At 41.5% G+C, this 15,932-nt stretch overlaps 2 protein-coding genes across 2 annotated transcripts; one reads left to right on the top strand and one right to left on the bottom strand.

Moving 5' to 3' along the window:
- Positions 1–1,885: 1,885 nt before the first annotated feature.
- dnajb4 (DnaJ heat shock protein family (Hsp40) member B4) lies at positions 1,886–5,200 on the bottom strand. The gene is made up of 3 exons (XM_063218953.1): positions 4,776–5,200; positions 3,353–3,930; positions 1,886–2,595 (listed from the first exon to the last, which is right to left on the bottom strand). The coding sequence occupies exons 1-3, from the start codon at positions 4,984–4,986 to the stop codon at positions 2,362–2,364; spliced, it is 1,023 nt and encodes a 340-aa protein (XP_063075023.1). The 5' UTR covers positions 4,987–5,200; the 3' UTR covers positions 1,886–2,361.
- Positions 5,201–6,421: 1,221 nt separating this feature from the next.
- On the top strand, positions 6,422–11,762 carry slc25a24l (solute carrier family 25 member 24, like). The gene is made up of 10 exons (XM_063220251.1): positions 6,422–6,693; positions 6,804–6,930; positions 7,191–7,278; positions 7,474–7,585; positions 8,426–8,575; positions 8,911–9,048; positions 9,610–9,717; positions 10,097–10,264; positions 10,617–10,755; positions 11,217–11,762. The coding sequence occupies exons 1-10, from the start codon at positions 6,571–6,573 to the stop codon at positions 11,399–11,401; spliced, it is 1,338 nt and encodes a 445-aa protein (XP_063076321.1). The 5' UTR covers positions 6,422–6,570; the 3' UTR covers positions 11,402–11,762.
- Positions 11,763–15,932: the final 4,170 nt, after the last annotated feature.

Here is a 15,932-nt window from a genome sequence, read left to right as displayed (position 1 = left end):
ACAGAAACAAATATGTGGCACGACCCATGTCAGGGGGGCCTTGGCTGTAATCTAGTGGTATGTGGGAGGCCTTATCATGGTTAAGCTTGGGAACCCCTGAGTTAGCCTATGGCAAGCCATGATACGCACATTCTTCTAAAAACTACATGAAACCTCATACCAATCCATAGCAAGGTACACAAAGCTACAATACAGCGTCACCTACTGGCAGATGTGCACAAGATAATTAGAGCCTAGTTGCAGCTTTTTGCACGTCAAATAAAAATGTAATTATTATATTATTAATATTATTAATATTAGGCTACTCACCAGTTCCTCAACATCTGGGTAAGTAGGCTACATAAGGCCTACTAAAATGGAAAACAAAACACAACACAAGGATACATTTCACATCTAAGTTTGAGATACAACCAAATCTGAATTCATTGTGGTGGCAGAGATTAACAAAGGGTGCAAAAAAATGTGTGATTTGTGAAACAAAATGCAATGACACATTCCTAAAACACAATGAAATGCTTCCTGAAATAGTTGATAACTAACAGCAAATAATAATATATTACATTAGTAAATGCTCATAAAACACACCAAACTGACTATTGCTCATTTTTATTTTATTTTGGAGTGCTCAAAAAAATAGATAAATAAAAAAAGTAATCAATGTGCAGTGTTCTTTGATTATTTGCTTTTGAATTCAATTGAACCTCATGCATGCATTGGCATTGCTGTTGGCTTGTAAAGACACTTCATTAAACTATGATCTTTCATTCTGTTATAAAGAACAAATGATCAAATTGTAATTTTACACCATATAGGCCTAATGCTATGCCTCACTGTCAGTCTTGGCTTGTCATTTGTAAAACACAAAAAGCATCTTAGAAAAAGATTGAGAAGTATTAAGATGCAATGTTGAAAGAACAATTAAGAACAATGTTGTAAGCACCACAAAATGCTGAGGAGAAAATGTACTGCACCCAGCATCACTTCATTTTATTTTTTATATCTAAAGTGTTCTGTTTGATGTGCAGAATACACACAGTATCAACAGTATTCGGGTACTATCAAAAAGTCTGTGAGCAACATGTTGAAGCATCAAGGAACATTTCATGTGAAGTCAGACTTTGCTCTTAAAGGTGCACTGTGTAGGATGTGGCCAAAGTAGGTATTGCAACTACGCTGCTCATTGAAACTGCCTATTGCCCAATTTGGTCTTTTCATGAATATTTACTAAATAATAAACCAATATTTACAAGTATGAGCAAAGTATAGTAAGTTTTGCAGCTAAAAATATATAATTCTGGAAATTCAACATGACGGACCATGGAAAAGATCCCCCTTTTCATCAAGTCAAGTCAAGTCAGCATTTATTGTCACTTTCTTCATATGCACAAGAGTTTTCTCTCTGCCAAGACATAGACATACACAAGTCTAATTTTCCCAGTCATAATGAATACTTAAAATTTGATGGTGGGGGTAAGTATTTGTTAAAAATGTAACACTTGTGAATGGGCATGAATTCTGGAAATAAACTACTAAATATATCACAGAGTGCACCTTTAAGGCCTACTACTTACAGTACCTGCCCCACATGCCCCTTTGTCCAACTACATCTATAATAAATATAGGACTACTGTAATATTCAAAAGACAGTTTAAGACCAAGTGTCCATTCAGATGGAGAGATGACAATTCAGAGATGACAATAAGGAGAGCGTGATCTTTAAAAACTTGAGACACATAGGAGCAATGAAAAACAAATAGTTTTCCATATAGTTCTCCAATGTTCATTTAAAAATGCTCAAAAACTGATACAGGCATTACACATTTGTTGACTGACAAACAAACCCAAAGTAACAGAAAATAAATCCGTTTAAAAAAAAAAAAAAAAAAAAAACATAAAAGGCAATGGATCTAAGCACTTAACGATGAGTAGATACATTAACACAAGAGATTATTTTGATGAGTTTGATGATGGAAACAACATTAATGTTTATTTCAATAGTAATTTGGGATAAAAAGCTGTAACTGCACTTTCAATCAGGGAGTCTGGACGACTCGTTTGCTTTGTTTATGTTTGCTCTATATCAAGCCATATTAAGTATACAAAAATACAATAAAAGCAATGGATCCCAATTATCTGGCTTAACATGGAATGAAATGACCAGCATAACCCCAACATTTATGTTTACCATTCAGCACAACCATGCAGTATTTTTTTGTTTAAAAAAAGAAATCAAACATCAGCTTAGATACAAAATATAAATTACACATTCTTGGTTTATCAGAGTAAATGTGGAAACTTTGTCCATGAATGAGACTGCTTTTACTGCAGCCAACAGGCATCTTTTACACATGTCCATCTGTCTTAGGAAGTTGGCAAGTGCCGTTTCAGGACATCCTTGGCAGTGGTGGGGAGACTTTCTGGAAAGTTCACATCAAACTCCACCACCAGATCCCCTCTTTGCTCTGGATTCTTTGGGAATGGCAGTCCTTGGCCTGCAATTGTCTGTCTCATACCAGGTTTGATAACATCAGTGATCTTCATGTTGCAAGTGTTCCCATCTATCGTCGACACAGTGACTGAACAACCGCACAATGACTGAAAGGAAAGTAATGGACATGTCATGGTTTGCCCTTAATGGTACACAAGTGGTGTGTTGAGCTAGTATTTTAACTATACACAGATATAACACATTGTTGGAAGCATGCAGTGTCAGTGAAGAGGCTGTTGAATATGTAATGAAGGTGAAGTACAAAGGATTGTATTAATGATGCCACACAGAGAGACAGTTGCCCATATACAGTAAGATCATCTCGCAGAGTGAGTGGGCAAGCTTCTGTCCCTTGGCACTGCCCAAATGGTCTCTCTCATGTTTCCAAATGCTTATTGCATAACTAACCCATCAACTTTGCCTGCACATGCCATGTATCTCAAGAGAGTGTATTATTTCAAATCCAGGCATGGCGTTTCCCACTGTATTATCTGACCAACTGCATCCCATGCTTGTGGTAATAATAATTTGTTGGTTTGCAAGAAGGTAATATACTCCCTCCATAAAGGAAGCATACAGCACAATTTGACTGACCCATTTGATATGGGTAATGTTGTAGGCCTACTAACACAAAACTGTGCACACCCTAATATGTCTTCCGTAGCCTCTTAGTGCAGATGGGGTCGCCGGCGGGCCTATTCACTATTTGCTGGAAATACTCAACTACATCATAACAACATTGTAATGACAGTACCAAGAGCCTTAAGTAACAGATTAAGACATAGCCATTACAATGTTGGTGACAGTAAGGTTATAACATGAAATAACAATGACAATAATGAAATAACAGTTGGTGAATCTTACCTGTCGCAGACTGACCCGGACAGGGTAAACAATATTCGACCCTTCCCGTCTGAAGTGTGGATGCGGCTTATCCTTAATGACAAACACTATATCAGCAGGGATGGTGTTGGGCGTCTCATCACCCTCTCTGGGAAAAGTGATTTTGGTGCCTTCTTTCCACCCGCGCTTTATGTCTATGGTAAGAATCTTGTCCTCAGTCCGTAAGGTGCGACCATCCGGATTGAGCCTTTTCCGTGAGATTTTCATACGTTTGGTGCAACCATGAAAGACCTCCTCGAGGGACACGCGTAACTCGTGATGGATGGCTGGGTCCTGCTTGCGCCGGGTCTGCCCACCTAGGCCCACGTGCCGATCACGTGGGAAACCGTTTAGGTTGAATCCTGGGAAGGAGCTGAAAGGGTCACTCCCATCCACTTCCATGTCGTCGTCATCTCGCCCATTGACTTTTCGTCCAAAGAACATCTCAAATGGGTTGGCGCCACCGAAAAATGTGGCAAATGTTGCATGGGGATCCCCGTGGAAGGTGTAGGTGAAGTTGGTACCCTGCCCGTCTGGGGGTCCTCCGCCACCTTTAAGACCTATGCAACAAATTAAATACAGTGACTAGTTGGATCAATTCAAGGGTCAATTCACTCATGAGCTTCTTTGTGATAATCTATTATATACAAGTGTGTGTGTGTGTGTGTGTGTGTGTGTGTGTGTGTGTGTGTGTGTGTGTGTGTGTGTGTGTGTGTGTGTGTGTGTGTGTATCGCAGTGTTTCCCAACCAGGGGTACGTGTACCACTAGGGGTACGTGGAAAAATGAACAAATGTATGAGCATAGTCACATTGGGATATAGAGCATGAGTGAGGGGGTACTCATGGAATTAAAAAAGGGTTAGGGGGTACGCGAGACAAAAAAGGTTGGGAAACACTGGTGTATGGGACAGGCTATGTGTAGGCTTGGGCTATATGTACAGTATGTAGGCCTACACATGTCTGTATGTTTGGAGAGTCTATCTCAGAAGAGGATGCTAAAATGTTAGAGGATGCTCACTGGGTTTACCCAAACCCAAAATATTCACCATTACATGACGTTTATCTGCAGTGTGCAGTGACCTAGAACCAACGCAGCAAGGGTTCTTGACTTGTATTCTGCGGGAATACGGATCAAGACCAAGGCTAATTCAAAAACATGCCTTATGTCAGTTCTGGGGAAACCTCTATGTGCGGAATAATTTGATATGAGAACTCAACGATGCCAGCCGTATACTGGCCGTAAAAAATCACGTTCCTGACTAAATTTCGGGATGTAAAACAATACCTCCTTGACTCGCTTCATATACGACCGTATACGGTCTTAATCGGCGCGTAGAATAATGTAATCACATTATCACACACAATCACAATCGCATACTACTATTAACATGAATACAAAACCCACCTTCCTCTCCATATTGGTCATATATTTCTCGCTTCTTTGGATCGCTGAGGACTTCGTATGCTTCAGCAATCTCTTTGAATTTTTGTTCAGCATTGGCAGCCTTGTTTTTATCTGGGTGCCATTTCAAAGCTTGTTTTCTGTATGCCTTCTTGATGTCGTCGTCTCCAGCCCCCTTGGCTATGCCTAGGATTTTGTAGTAATCTTTCCCCATCTTTCTGCTGTGGCCTCAAGCCGGAGAGTAGTTGATGTGTCGGCACGGTGGACGGTAGATTCTGATGCCTGTATCCTGGGAATGAATAGAGCCACGATGATAAGGCGTCAGGAGGCGAGCGCTGCTTTTATAAACAATATAGTGCCCGTGTAGCAGCCGGTTCCGCCGATATGTTTAGAAGCGGTAGTCAACGCTGTGGACCTTACGCTATTTCCCTTCCAGAGAGCATCTTTAAATAGCCATCCTACCCTCCCCTGTAGACTACATGTAGCCTATTGCTCGCTGGAATATCGTTCTTTCTAGAAAGTGTGAGCGCCTCGGCACGTCATTTACCATATTGAGCCGATTGCGTCTCCCATTATTATGCCAATATAACAGGTTCCGCCCATACCACCTGTGTTATCAGAGATGGGTGATTTACTGGGTAATTTACTGTCAGCTGTAAAAGGTCATGCAGCATGTGTTCTACCATTCACTAACCACTTAACCACAACTCACTGCGCAAAGTTTGGGGTTTGGGGAGGCAGTTTGATGAATATGTGAAGGCGTCAAAGAAAAAAAGCGTGAGAGTTCACTTCTGCGTGTGAGAGATGTCAATATGGACAGTCCTCGCTCAACGAGTCTTGGAATGTCTGACATACCCTAACTGATGTCTGTATGCAGTTTTGAACAGGATCCAAGATGTGCGTAAAATGGAACTGTATGCGCAAAGACGATATTGTCCAGCCAGTTGTTGATATACTGTATACATTTCTGTTTAATGTGTTAAGACGGTTACAAGTTCACGGACTAGGCCTACACACAGATTCTTTGATAGAGGTAGAATCACTTTGTGCATGATCTGGACGTAAATAATGGTAGGCACACCAATATGACGACCACACGTGCGTAAAATAGGGCTGGTCTTCAATTTAGGCCTATGCAAGACTCCGTTGCTTAATGTCCATACCCAAAATGTAAGTTACATTCAAGAGTAAAAATAGTTATCCTTGGGACAGAGTTCTATTGCACATATAATTAAAACATCATTTGAAACTCAATTTTCAATTCTCATTTGAAAAAAGTATTTTAAAAAGTCAAGGGTCTAGATATGTCCCAGAATACATATCTAGCTTTGGACTGCAGTTACACATAATCATATCAAGACAACTGGGAAAAGATACATTTCAGGACCAAGCATATTGCATAGGGCTAGCCTATTGCAGAGGCCATGTGGCATGTCAAGCCTACAACTACAATCATCACTGTTACCTTGCGAAAATAATCGATACAAGCAGCATTTCCAGTGTTCAGTGTATAGCAATAGGGCCACCTGCTGTACACAAACGGCATAACCACCTTGTATTGTGAGCCGCGGCCGTCATGTGCTGCACCAACTGGATGCGCAACTCGTTCCCCAACCCTGATAACGGATATGTGACTCAGCAGCAGCAGCACCCCAGCAACCGGGGCAGTCAGTTAAACCATCGGTCAGGCTACGGGACCTAGTAGATATGGGCCTCTAGGACTACCACGTGGAATGTGCTGTGGTGAGTGAAATGTAGTTCTAGTGACATTAGAAAGCAGGCACACGACAAAGCCACCATGGACCAGTTTCGTGACTTATTCGCAAAATTAGACAAGAATAATGACGGGTTCGTTTCTGTGGAGGAGCTCCATAATGAAATGAGAAGAATTGGCGTTACTGCGGCACAGGAAAAATCACAGGTACAAAGTTTAATGTTAAGCTTTACATAGGCCTATGCTCACTTATAACCCCAGCAATGAATAGCCAGCCTATTGTTTACGCTCAAGTGGTTGCAATACTGTGTTTGCAGACCATTGTGAATAATTACGACCAGAACAAGGATGGACGTCTTGACTACGATGAGTTTTTGGGCTACATTATGGACAGAGAAAGAAAATGGATAATTAACTTCCATGCACTTGACAAAAATAAATGTGGTGAGTGTCAGCATCTTCCCCCACTTTCTCTGCGTGGAATGTAGCCATGGTCTTGTGAACCAAACTCACAGCATGCTTATTGTCTTTATAGTCGAGTTGTTCACATGGATAGTATGATTTGAAAGATCCGTCTAGTTCAGTCAGGGGAATGTTGGAGGGGTTGTAGCAGTGGAATGATTTTATTTGGGGGAGAAAATGACTTGAGGCCTGAGATGTATTCTGATGTTGCATGTATGATTGTTTCTGTCCTCCTCACCTAGGGGTCATTGACCAAGGAGACATTATCGAGCTGTTCAAGGAGTTGGGTGTGGTAATAACCAAACGAAATGCAAAGAAAATCATTCAAATGTATGGATGACCAAGTTAAGCATATCACTAAACACATAGTACATTGGTGCACATGTTGTGCACATGTAACACCACCTAGCAATTTTGCTCGGAGAAAAAAAAGATGCAAACCCATTAGTCGTCACTGTACTGTAATTGTAATGTTCATTCCCAGAACTACAACATTACAAAAGCATAAACTGGTTCTTTCTTTAGGATGGACGAAGACAGCTCAATGACTGTTGACTGGGATGAATTCTTACACCACATTATTCTAAACCCAGCAGAAGATATTAAAGAACTTGTATCGTCTTGGAAACATAGCCTGGTAAGAATATGTTTATATCTCAGCCATGTAGACCTATCCCACTCCAATCGGGCAATGTCAAACCTCAGACATTGGCATTACTTCAGCCAATTTCAACATGCAGTTTATAATGCTCACACTACCCTGGACTTGTCAGTACCTGAGTTTTTTTTTCTTCTTCTTCAGCCTTTTCCAAGATCCTGGTCATTAATGGGGGCAGCTGTTTGTTTACATTTTAAAAAGAAAACATTTTTATTTATTCCCAAAAACATCCAAAAGGTTATGCAACATCAGCTGACAACTAGCAAACAGCGGTACCTTTTGGGAAAATATTTGGAGTAGGCCTATGTTACGTGGCCCTATTTTTGCCATCCACTGTGTGCCAATTTTGCCATTCATTGTGTACCACTTCATGTGTACAACCACTAATCACTTGATTGCCTTGTGATTGAGTAACTGTCTGCAGGTGTGCCGGTGGGAAGCCGCTGCGCTCATTGGCCGAACTGGGAATTAAAAAAAAAAAAAAAAGTAAACAAACGCTGCCCCTATTAGAATAGCTCATATCTCGGAAAGGGCTGAGCCGAAAAATGTGGCATCACTGGGTACTGACATATCAAGGGTAGCTTGAGCAATACAACAGCATATTGAAATTGACTGAAGTGGTCCTTTAATGCAAGGCAAACAGACAGCATGGGTGGTTTAGAAGGATTTTGAAAATACAGTTGTTTACTTTTAATACTTTTTAAATTAAGTATTAAAAAATTAAAATAAAAAAAAAGTAAAATTAAATACTAAATTACATAAAGAGTTGATTAAACTTACATTACTGATCTTTTTGATACATTTTGCATTACATCACAGGTATTTGATGTGGGGGAGAGCCGCTCCATGTCTCTTCAGCAAGAGACAGATGTTTCTCTCCGTGGAAACTTTGTAGTGGCAGCAGGCCTGGCAGATGCTGTATCTAGGACAGTTACCGCACCAATCGATCGCCTAAAAACATTGCTCCAGGTGAGCCTATACTGTAGGCCTATACTACTGCCTCCAACCTGTTAGACCTATCATGTTGATAAATAATTTGTTTACGTAGGTTTTCATGGCCTTATTTTTATCATTATGAATGTCACTGGGAAGTGAACTTCATCATCATCATCAGCAGCAGCAGCAGCAGCAGCAGCAATTGCATGCTTTTTGGAAATATGGACAGCTGGTCAAAAAAAAACTGCAGGTTGATGAATGAAATATTTTAGAAATGATATAAAAAGGATTGAAGAGGGGAAAAGGAAAAACATGAACTGCTCAATGTCATGCAATGTTACTATGGACAACTGTGCATTCATTTGCAGGTGAAGGGGTCCAAAGCGGTCTCATTTGGCATGACAGAGCTGCGGGCTGGAGGCCTCAGGTCCATGTGGCAGGGGAACATGGTCAATGTCCTGAAGGGAACGCCGCAGTCAACCCTACAGTGCATCCTCTATGCACAGGTGTCATTTAAGTGTCTCTCATGCTACTGATTAGAAATAGGTTGTACATATATCATTGCATGCAGATAAGCACACGCTCACATAGACATGCGTGCACACTCACACACACACACATATACACACACACGCATGCATGCACGCACACATGCACGCACACACACACGCACACACACACGCACACACACACAGCATAGCCCCCATAATGCATGCCATGAACACTGTTATAGGCATTGAAAAGTTAACTACCATAGTACACTACTGTGACATAACACAGGGCCCTTTCGTAATGCACTAGGACTTAGTCATAGCCATTCTGGTAACAGCAACTTTATAGCGCTATCTCCTAACGGGGTAGCCTCTTAGTGCAGATGGGGTCGTCGGCGGGCCTATTCACTATTTGCTGAAAATACTCAACTACATCATAACAATATTGCTATGACAGTACAGAGAGCCTTCAGTAACAGATTAAGACATAGCCATTACAATTTTGGTGACCGTAAGGTTATAACATAGGCTCTGCGCTAAGGGGTTAAGGTCTGTTTTCATCCTGCCTTTTAACAGATGAAGTCCCTGACTGGGGGTCAGAGGGAGACCCTCTCCATTCAGCATCGATTTGGCATGGGCTGTGTTTCAGGAGCAAGTGCCCATGCTGTCTTCTATCCTCTAGAGGTATCAGAGTACAGTGGCAGGTCTGGACTTTTCAGTTTTTTTTGTTTTTGTCTCAGCTGATCTTGGTTTGGTTTGTCAGGTGCTTTTAACTTGCCTGGTTTTGGTAATGCAATTTATGCACATTTGTTTGGTTTATGTGTGTGTATATTTTATCTTCCTGTTGTGAAGTATAATGAAGTAAACAAAAAGAGAGTGCCTGCAACTTTCAAGGTGGCTTTTGTTACTGTATGTGGTGATGCGTTACTTTGGATATACAGTAGAGTAATTCAAAATCAGAAGGTCTGAAGCTTGCACTCAGTGAAAATTAAGAAGAGATACCAATATAAAAGTGGGCTGAAATGGTGATAATTGATGGTTTATTTTTTTGACATTTTTCCAGGTTCTAAAAGTGCGACTCAATCTTCAGCAAGCAAGCACTTATTATGGAGTGTTCAGATGTGCAAGGACAATTTATCAGAATGAATCGGTTGCAGCCTTCTACAGAGGGTTTAAGCCAAGTATTCTGTGCATGATTCCCTATGCTGGAGTCGAGTGTGCAGTCCATCAGGTCAGTGGCTGCTGAAACCTTTATGTGCTTACCTCCCTTTGGGTAGAGGCATGACACCTCAGAATGTGTCATAACTGTAATAAGGACAACTTGATTTGGTACATCAAATTGTAAAAGAGAAGTCACTTGCGCTCTAACATTGTTGGTGCTTCCAGTCCAGGACAGTAGATAATGGAAAGTAAACTGGTCCACTTCAAAAAGACTAGGCCAGGGATGACTGGAGCAGTGCTGGTCTAGTCTTTTTGAAGTGGACCAGTTTACTTTCCATTGGTACATCAAATATTTACTAACAACAGAAAAACACAAGTTATTGCCTGCTGATGTCAGATAGTTGTCTTTTTTCCCCCACCAGTCCATCATGAGCTGGGTGAAAAGGGACCCAGCATACAACAGTGAAGCCAAGCTGTTCCTCTTCAGCTTTGTGGCGTTTGCTTCTGGACAGGCCACCAGCTATCCCTTAGCAGTGATTCGTACTCGACAGCAAGCTCATGGTATAATCAAATTAAAATAATCATATATACCTTGTTATCACAATGAAAAAGTGCTCATCAGACCTAGCCCAGACATTGTGTGTCCCAGAAACAATTTTGAAGGTGCTCTGAGCCCTTTGAATACGTATACCTGTACTAGGCTATTTGAGATCAATTTTAATGTTATCTTTGGGTACCTCAATATTCTAGAAACATTTTGAATTATATTGTATAGCCTATTTAGTTATACACATAGTTGCAATGTGTGTTTTCTCTCTGAGGTTAAGAGTTTCATCCACTGACCCATATCTTAGTCAGTAGTTTCATCTAGTTTATCACAATTACAAATTCTCAATTCAGTTGTAAGAAAGAGGGAAACACTTCGTCACACCACTGTAATTGGATTTACTGTATTGTAGCACACATAGCTCTTAACTGATCACTGTATGTTTGCTGGTTAATCATTTTTATTTCCCCTCTAGCTCTCAGCACCAGTTCACAGCAGGCTTCCAGCCTGGGCTTACGGCAAGCATTCCTCAGTATTTATGAAAGGCAAGGGGCAAGAGGCTTCTACAGCGGAATGGGGACCAGTTTTGTTAGAGCTGTCCCATGTGCCTTACTTAATTACACATTGATGGTAAAGTTTGAATCACTGTTTTCTCAGTGAAACCTCATGTTGATGAGATATGATCACTTACTTTGATCACTTACTGACGGGAAAACTGTATGAATAATGAAAATATGACTGAAGCAGACTGTGATTGAGAATGAAATTGCAAAAAGAATATTCTGTTAAGATTATTATTCTAATAAGTGGACCATTGCAAATCTGCATTTTCTAGCAAGCAATAAAATGGCAGACTGAACCATGATGATTATTACATTCAGGATTTGTTTATTTGCGAAGGAAAAGGCCAATGTAGACTGATTTTTGATTAGTATTCAGTTTGCTTTACATGTCTTTTTAAAAGCAATGGGTTGTTTTCATTGACAATTATTTCATTACAATTATACTTGTTTTGTTGTTTACATGTTTAATGGTCAAGTAAATAAAAAAAGAAACAATATACAGAAAGATAAATGAATTTGCAGTCTTTTCAGTCCCACCCCCCACCCCCTCCACACACACACAGACACCAACACAAAGCTTTATTGCAGTCAGTTGCCTACTACATGCTGTTTAAATGGGATTTCTCATGTACGCCCAGACCTGCAGGTCCAAAGGCCTGTGGCAAGGCCTATTATTAACAGGAGCACCAGAGCACAGACCTCCACCAAGCCAGCTCAAATATTCAACAAACTGTATTCAGCTTGAGCAATGCATACCAGCATACTGTCATTATTTCAGAATGAAATGTGCACGTGTTGATTAGTTATTTTGCAAACAGACAAATAAATAAATGCACATGTAAACAAAACCTTGCAAAAACATTACCTCCTTGCAGTGCCGGTTTTAGGAAATCTGGGGCCCTGGGCAAAGACATTTTTCTAGGCCCCCCATAATAATTGATGATGTACAAATGCAGGAAAACAAATACCATAATGCAACGACGAGGCCCCTGAATGGACGAGGCCCTGGGCAATTGCCCGACCTTGCTCAATGCAAAAAACGCCTAGGTTTCCTTGTCAGATCGTCTGCAAAGTATAAAAAGTAGAGTAAGGTTATTAACAGGGCATGGCATGGAAACACGCGTAATGTGTTTTGGTGACATATGACATCACTGTGTCAAACCAACACAGAGTTCATTACCTTCCATTGTTAGCAGTGCCACAGTTTAGGGCTGTGCCGAACTGTCTCTTATAATAGGTAATACAAACAGCGTCCACCATAGACATCATAGCAAAGAGATGTGCCTTGAGTCTAACTGCTACTGTTCACAGAACACACTCAGCCATAGTGATGGTCACTCCATCATACTGAGTGCGTTACAATACGCAACCTTGCCTCCTCCACTTGTGCTTGAGGCCTCGCCTCGTCTCCTGGCCCCTCCTCTGTGGAGAAAACGATAAAGTTTCCCAGCTGTCAGACTAGCCACAACTTTTGAGGGACTGTTTTTCATTTGCAAATGAGAAAAATACTTTACAATTGAGCTTTTTCAAGATATTGAAATATAATGCGGTTGTCAGTGATGTCATCATGACATATTACTTCCTGGTACGAGGAAACAAGCACAAGTGGAGGAGGCAAGGTCGCATATTGTAACGCACTCACTGCCTTCCTCTTTCAGAAAGGAGGAGGAAGTACAGGGAGGGTTTCACACCATCAGTGTTCTACATGTCCCATATGGTCCCGCACAATCAGTGCTGTTCCCATCCCTGTGGTCCCTTGCACAACTCTCCCACTTGCCACGAATTAGGGGTGTAAATCACACCCCTCATGGCGATTCAATTCAATATCGTTTTTTTTAGGCCAATGATTTGATTATTTTTGATACTTAAGAATGCTCCACGATTCGATTCATTTCGATTCGATTCAAATCAATGGTTCATATTTTTTTATTATTACAGGCTTGGTTTATGTGTGAAATGTTGAATAAATCAACAAAAGCTGAAATATCTGCATGCATTTCATTTTAGGGGCATCGTTATTATGGTCGGTATAATTATTACTGCATGAGCAAAATAAAATACCTCACAAAATGAGTGCAATAATACAAAAATCAATTAAAAACGATTAATCGATTATCTTGCGGAGGAATCGGTTAGTTGATCGTGGGCTGTAGGATGGATGCTTCGATTCAAATTGACTATTATTTACACCCCTACTACGAAAGGTGTCAGAAATGGGCTGGCTTGCTATAAGACCAATGGAGGCCAACCCATTGTGTGTGAGTCATTATGAGGGACAGGGACTGCCAAGATTGTTTGATCGTCTTGTGTAGGACGCTAATGATGAGTCAAGCACAGGTGGGCATCCTGGATGGGAGAAGCATGAGACAAGTTCCATGAGGGACACTGTGGCCCTATGTCAGTGCCCATTGTTCTAGCCTTGCCCAGTGATTGGATACTCTTTGGTGACCTCCATGGAGTATCCAATCACTGGGCGTTTCACGTCCTAGCAAGGCTAGCACACTGGGCATTGAGAAAGAGTCTGTGAATTGTAAGGTCTACTACCTGAAGGCAGTTAGGGATGGCTTGCCTGGAGGCCACCCAGCCATGGAACACATACCAAGGAGCTTGGCTCTTTGGTGCAGCAGTAAGAGAAAATGTTTGGCCTGGGGTTGAGGCAGGGTACATACTGTAGTAGCGGTAACTGTCAACAATGATCGATTCAGCAATGCATCACAATGCGGGGCACAGACAATTCAGCATGGATTCAGAAAATGCCATAATCAATGTGCCATATTGTTTCCTACAAGGCATACATGTATGTAAATATATCCATAAATGAGCACTGTAGGCCTATACTATATCTGTGGAGTCCGCAGCTCCATAGGCACTCACAGATAGGGACAGGGTGGTACTAAAGCACCTGCCCCTTTGCCCTACTGGAAACATGGAAAACGCATTTTTGTCAGAATTTACTGTCTTCCATAATGTGTGTTGGGCAGTAATGCATTACAAAAGTAATGAATTACAGTAATGCATTACTTTTTGCTGTAATGCCGTAATGTAAGGCATTACAGGACAAAAATCTGTAATATTTACTTAGTTACAATGCTAAATAACTTAAGTTACAATTGCATGGCAATGACCTGGATTTTAGTGGTATTCAGTGTGGTGGGTCAGAAAGACGCTATTCCTGAACCTGCTAGTTTTTAGTCTGCATCCTGCCAAAACACCTCCTAGACCAGTGGTTCTCAACTGGAACAGTCTTGGGACCCACCATTTTCCACTCTCATTCGGTCGCGACCCAATTTTTTTAGCGTTCAAGTCTATTCAATGCAATTCTCAAAATGTAACCAAGAATCGAATGACTGGTTGCACGCTATCTTTCTCGCATAAACATTCAGATTGTAGGCCTATCTATGACAACAGATGACACAGAGTTCACTAGCCTATCAAAAAAAAAGTTGTAAATTGTTGCAGGAAAAGTTGGATTTTTTTTTTTAGAATTACGTTTTTTTTACACCAAGGCTCCGCGACCCACACATGACCCTTCTGCGACCCACTTTTGGGTTGCGACCCACCAGTTGAGAAACACTGTCCTAGACGAGAGGTGAAAAAGTCATGACTCATGAGCTTGATTTACACTATAATAAATTGCCAGATCCATATTTAGGCCGACAGTTCTTTTGCGAAAGTAACTAAAGTAATGCAAAAGTAGTGTAATGCCTTACATTTTAAATATAGGAATATTGTAGTGTAAGGGATTATCTACCCAATCAGTAACAGACATCGCGGATGAGTTCTGCGTCAGCACCCTCAACTGTTTGCTGATTGGCTAAACACTGAGAGAACCGAGCTCGAGGCTTTTGCCAGACGATGTGCGGAGCCAAAATCTTTGGGTGGAGTACATCGGAAGGCGTCGCCAGGCTACTGTGACGGAGGTGTTCCCGCGCAGTTTGTCCCCCTCGGGCCAATAAACTCACCACCTCATCAACGCATCGGTTCGGTAATGGGAGGCACAGTACGAGGCCACTAAGCTAAAGGGCCGCTCTGACAGCCAGCGCCACCACACTGAGGGAGGTTTACTAACGTTCCACGCCACACTCTGCTAGTTGGCCTGCGTTACACTCACCCCCCTGAACCTCACTCCCATCCCAGGTCAACGGCACCAGTGTGACGGAGGTGTTCCAGCTCAGTTCGTCCCCCTCGGGGCCGCAAACTAACCATCTCGTCAAAGCGTCAGTTCGGCAATGGGAGGAACAACACGAACAAGACCGCTGAGCTAAAGGGCCAGCCCGAGGCTTCGGCATGGAGGTTTACTAACGTTTCACGCCACTGTCTGCTAGTTGGCCTCCGTTACACCCTGATGACTCCTGTTTCCATTGTGGCAGTAAGAAAAAACATTAGAATTTACATTAAATTACATTTAAATTACATTACATTACATGTAAATTACATTACATTAAATTTACATTTAAATTACATGAGAAAAAAATAGATGACTAGGGAAACTGGTGGAGAGTTAATTTCTTCCTGGAACGTTGCTACTCATGGGGGTCCCTGGTGGCGTGGGGGCCCTAAGCCATCGAATAGTTTACTTATGCCTCGGGCCAGCCCTGCATGTATGTATTTTATTTGCAATCTTCTGA

The sequence above is a fragment of the Engraulis encrasicolus genome, chromosome 16, assembly GCF_034702125.1.
Source record: "Engraulis encrasicolus isolate BLACKSEA-1 chromosome 16, IST_EnEncr_1.0, whole genome shotgun sequence".
NCBI lineage: Eukaryota > Metazoa > Chordata > Actinopteri > Clupeiformes > Engraulidae > Engraulis > Engraulis encrasicolus.
This window is presented reverse-complemented; position numbering and strand designations above follow the sequence as displayed.

Coding starts and splice junctions, on each gene's coding strand:
- dnajb4 (XM_063218953.1), bottom strand. CDS start 4,986: ATGGGGAAAGATTACTACAAAATCCTAGGCATAGCCAAGGGGGCTGGA. Junction 3,931..4,775: donor TGACCAATATGGAGAGGAAG/GTGGGTTTTGTA, acceptor TTTGTTGCATAG/GTCTTAAAGGTGGCGGAGGA. Junction 2,596..3,352: donor TCCGGGTCAGTCTGCGACAG/GTAAGATTCACC, acceptor CTTTCCTTTCAG/TCATTGTGCGGTTGTTCAGT.
- slc25a24l (XM_063220251.1), top strand. CDS start 6,571: ATGGACCAGTTTCGTGACTTATTCGCAAAATTAGACAAGAATAATGAC. Junction 10,265..10,616: donor TCGAGTGTGCAGTCCATCAG/GTCAGTGGCTGC, acceptor TTCCCCCACCAG/TCCATCATGAGCTGGGTGAA. Junction 10,756..11,216: donor TACTCGACAGCAAGCTCATG/GTATAATCAAAT, acceptor TTTCCCCTCTAG/CTCTCAGCACCAGTTCACAG.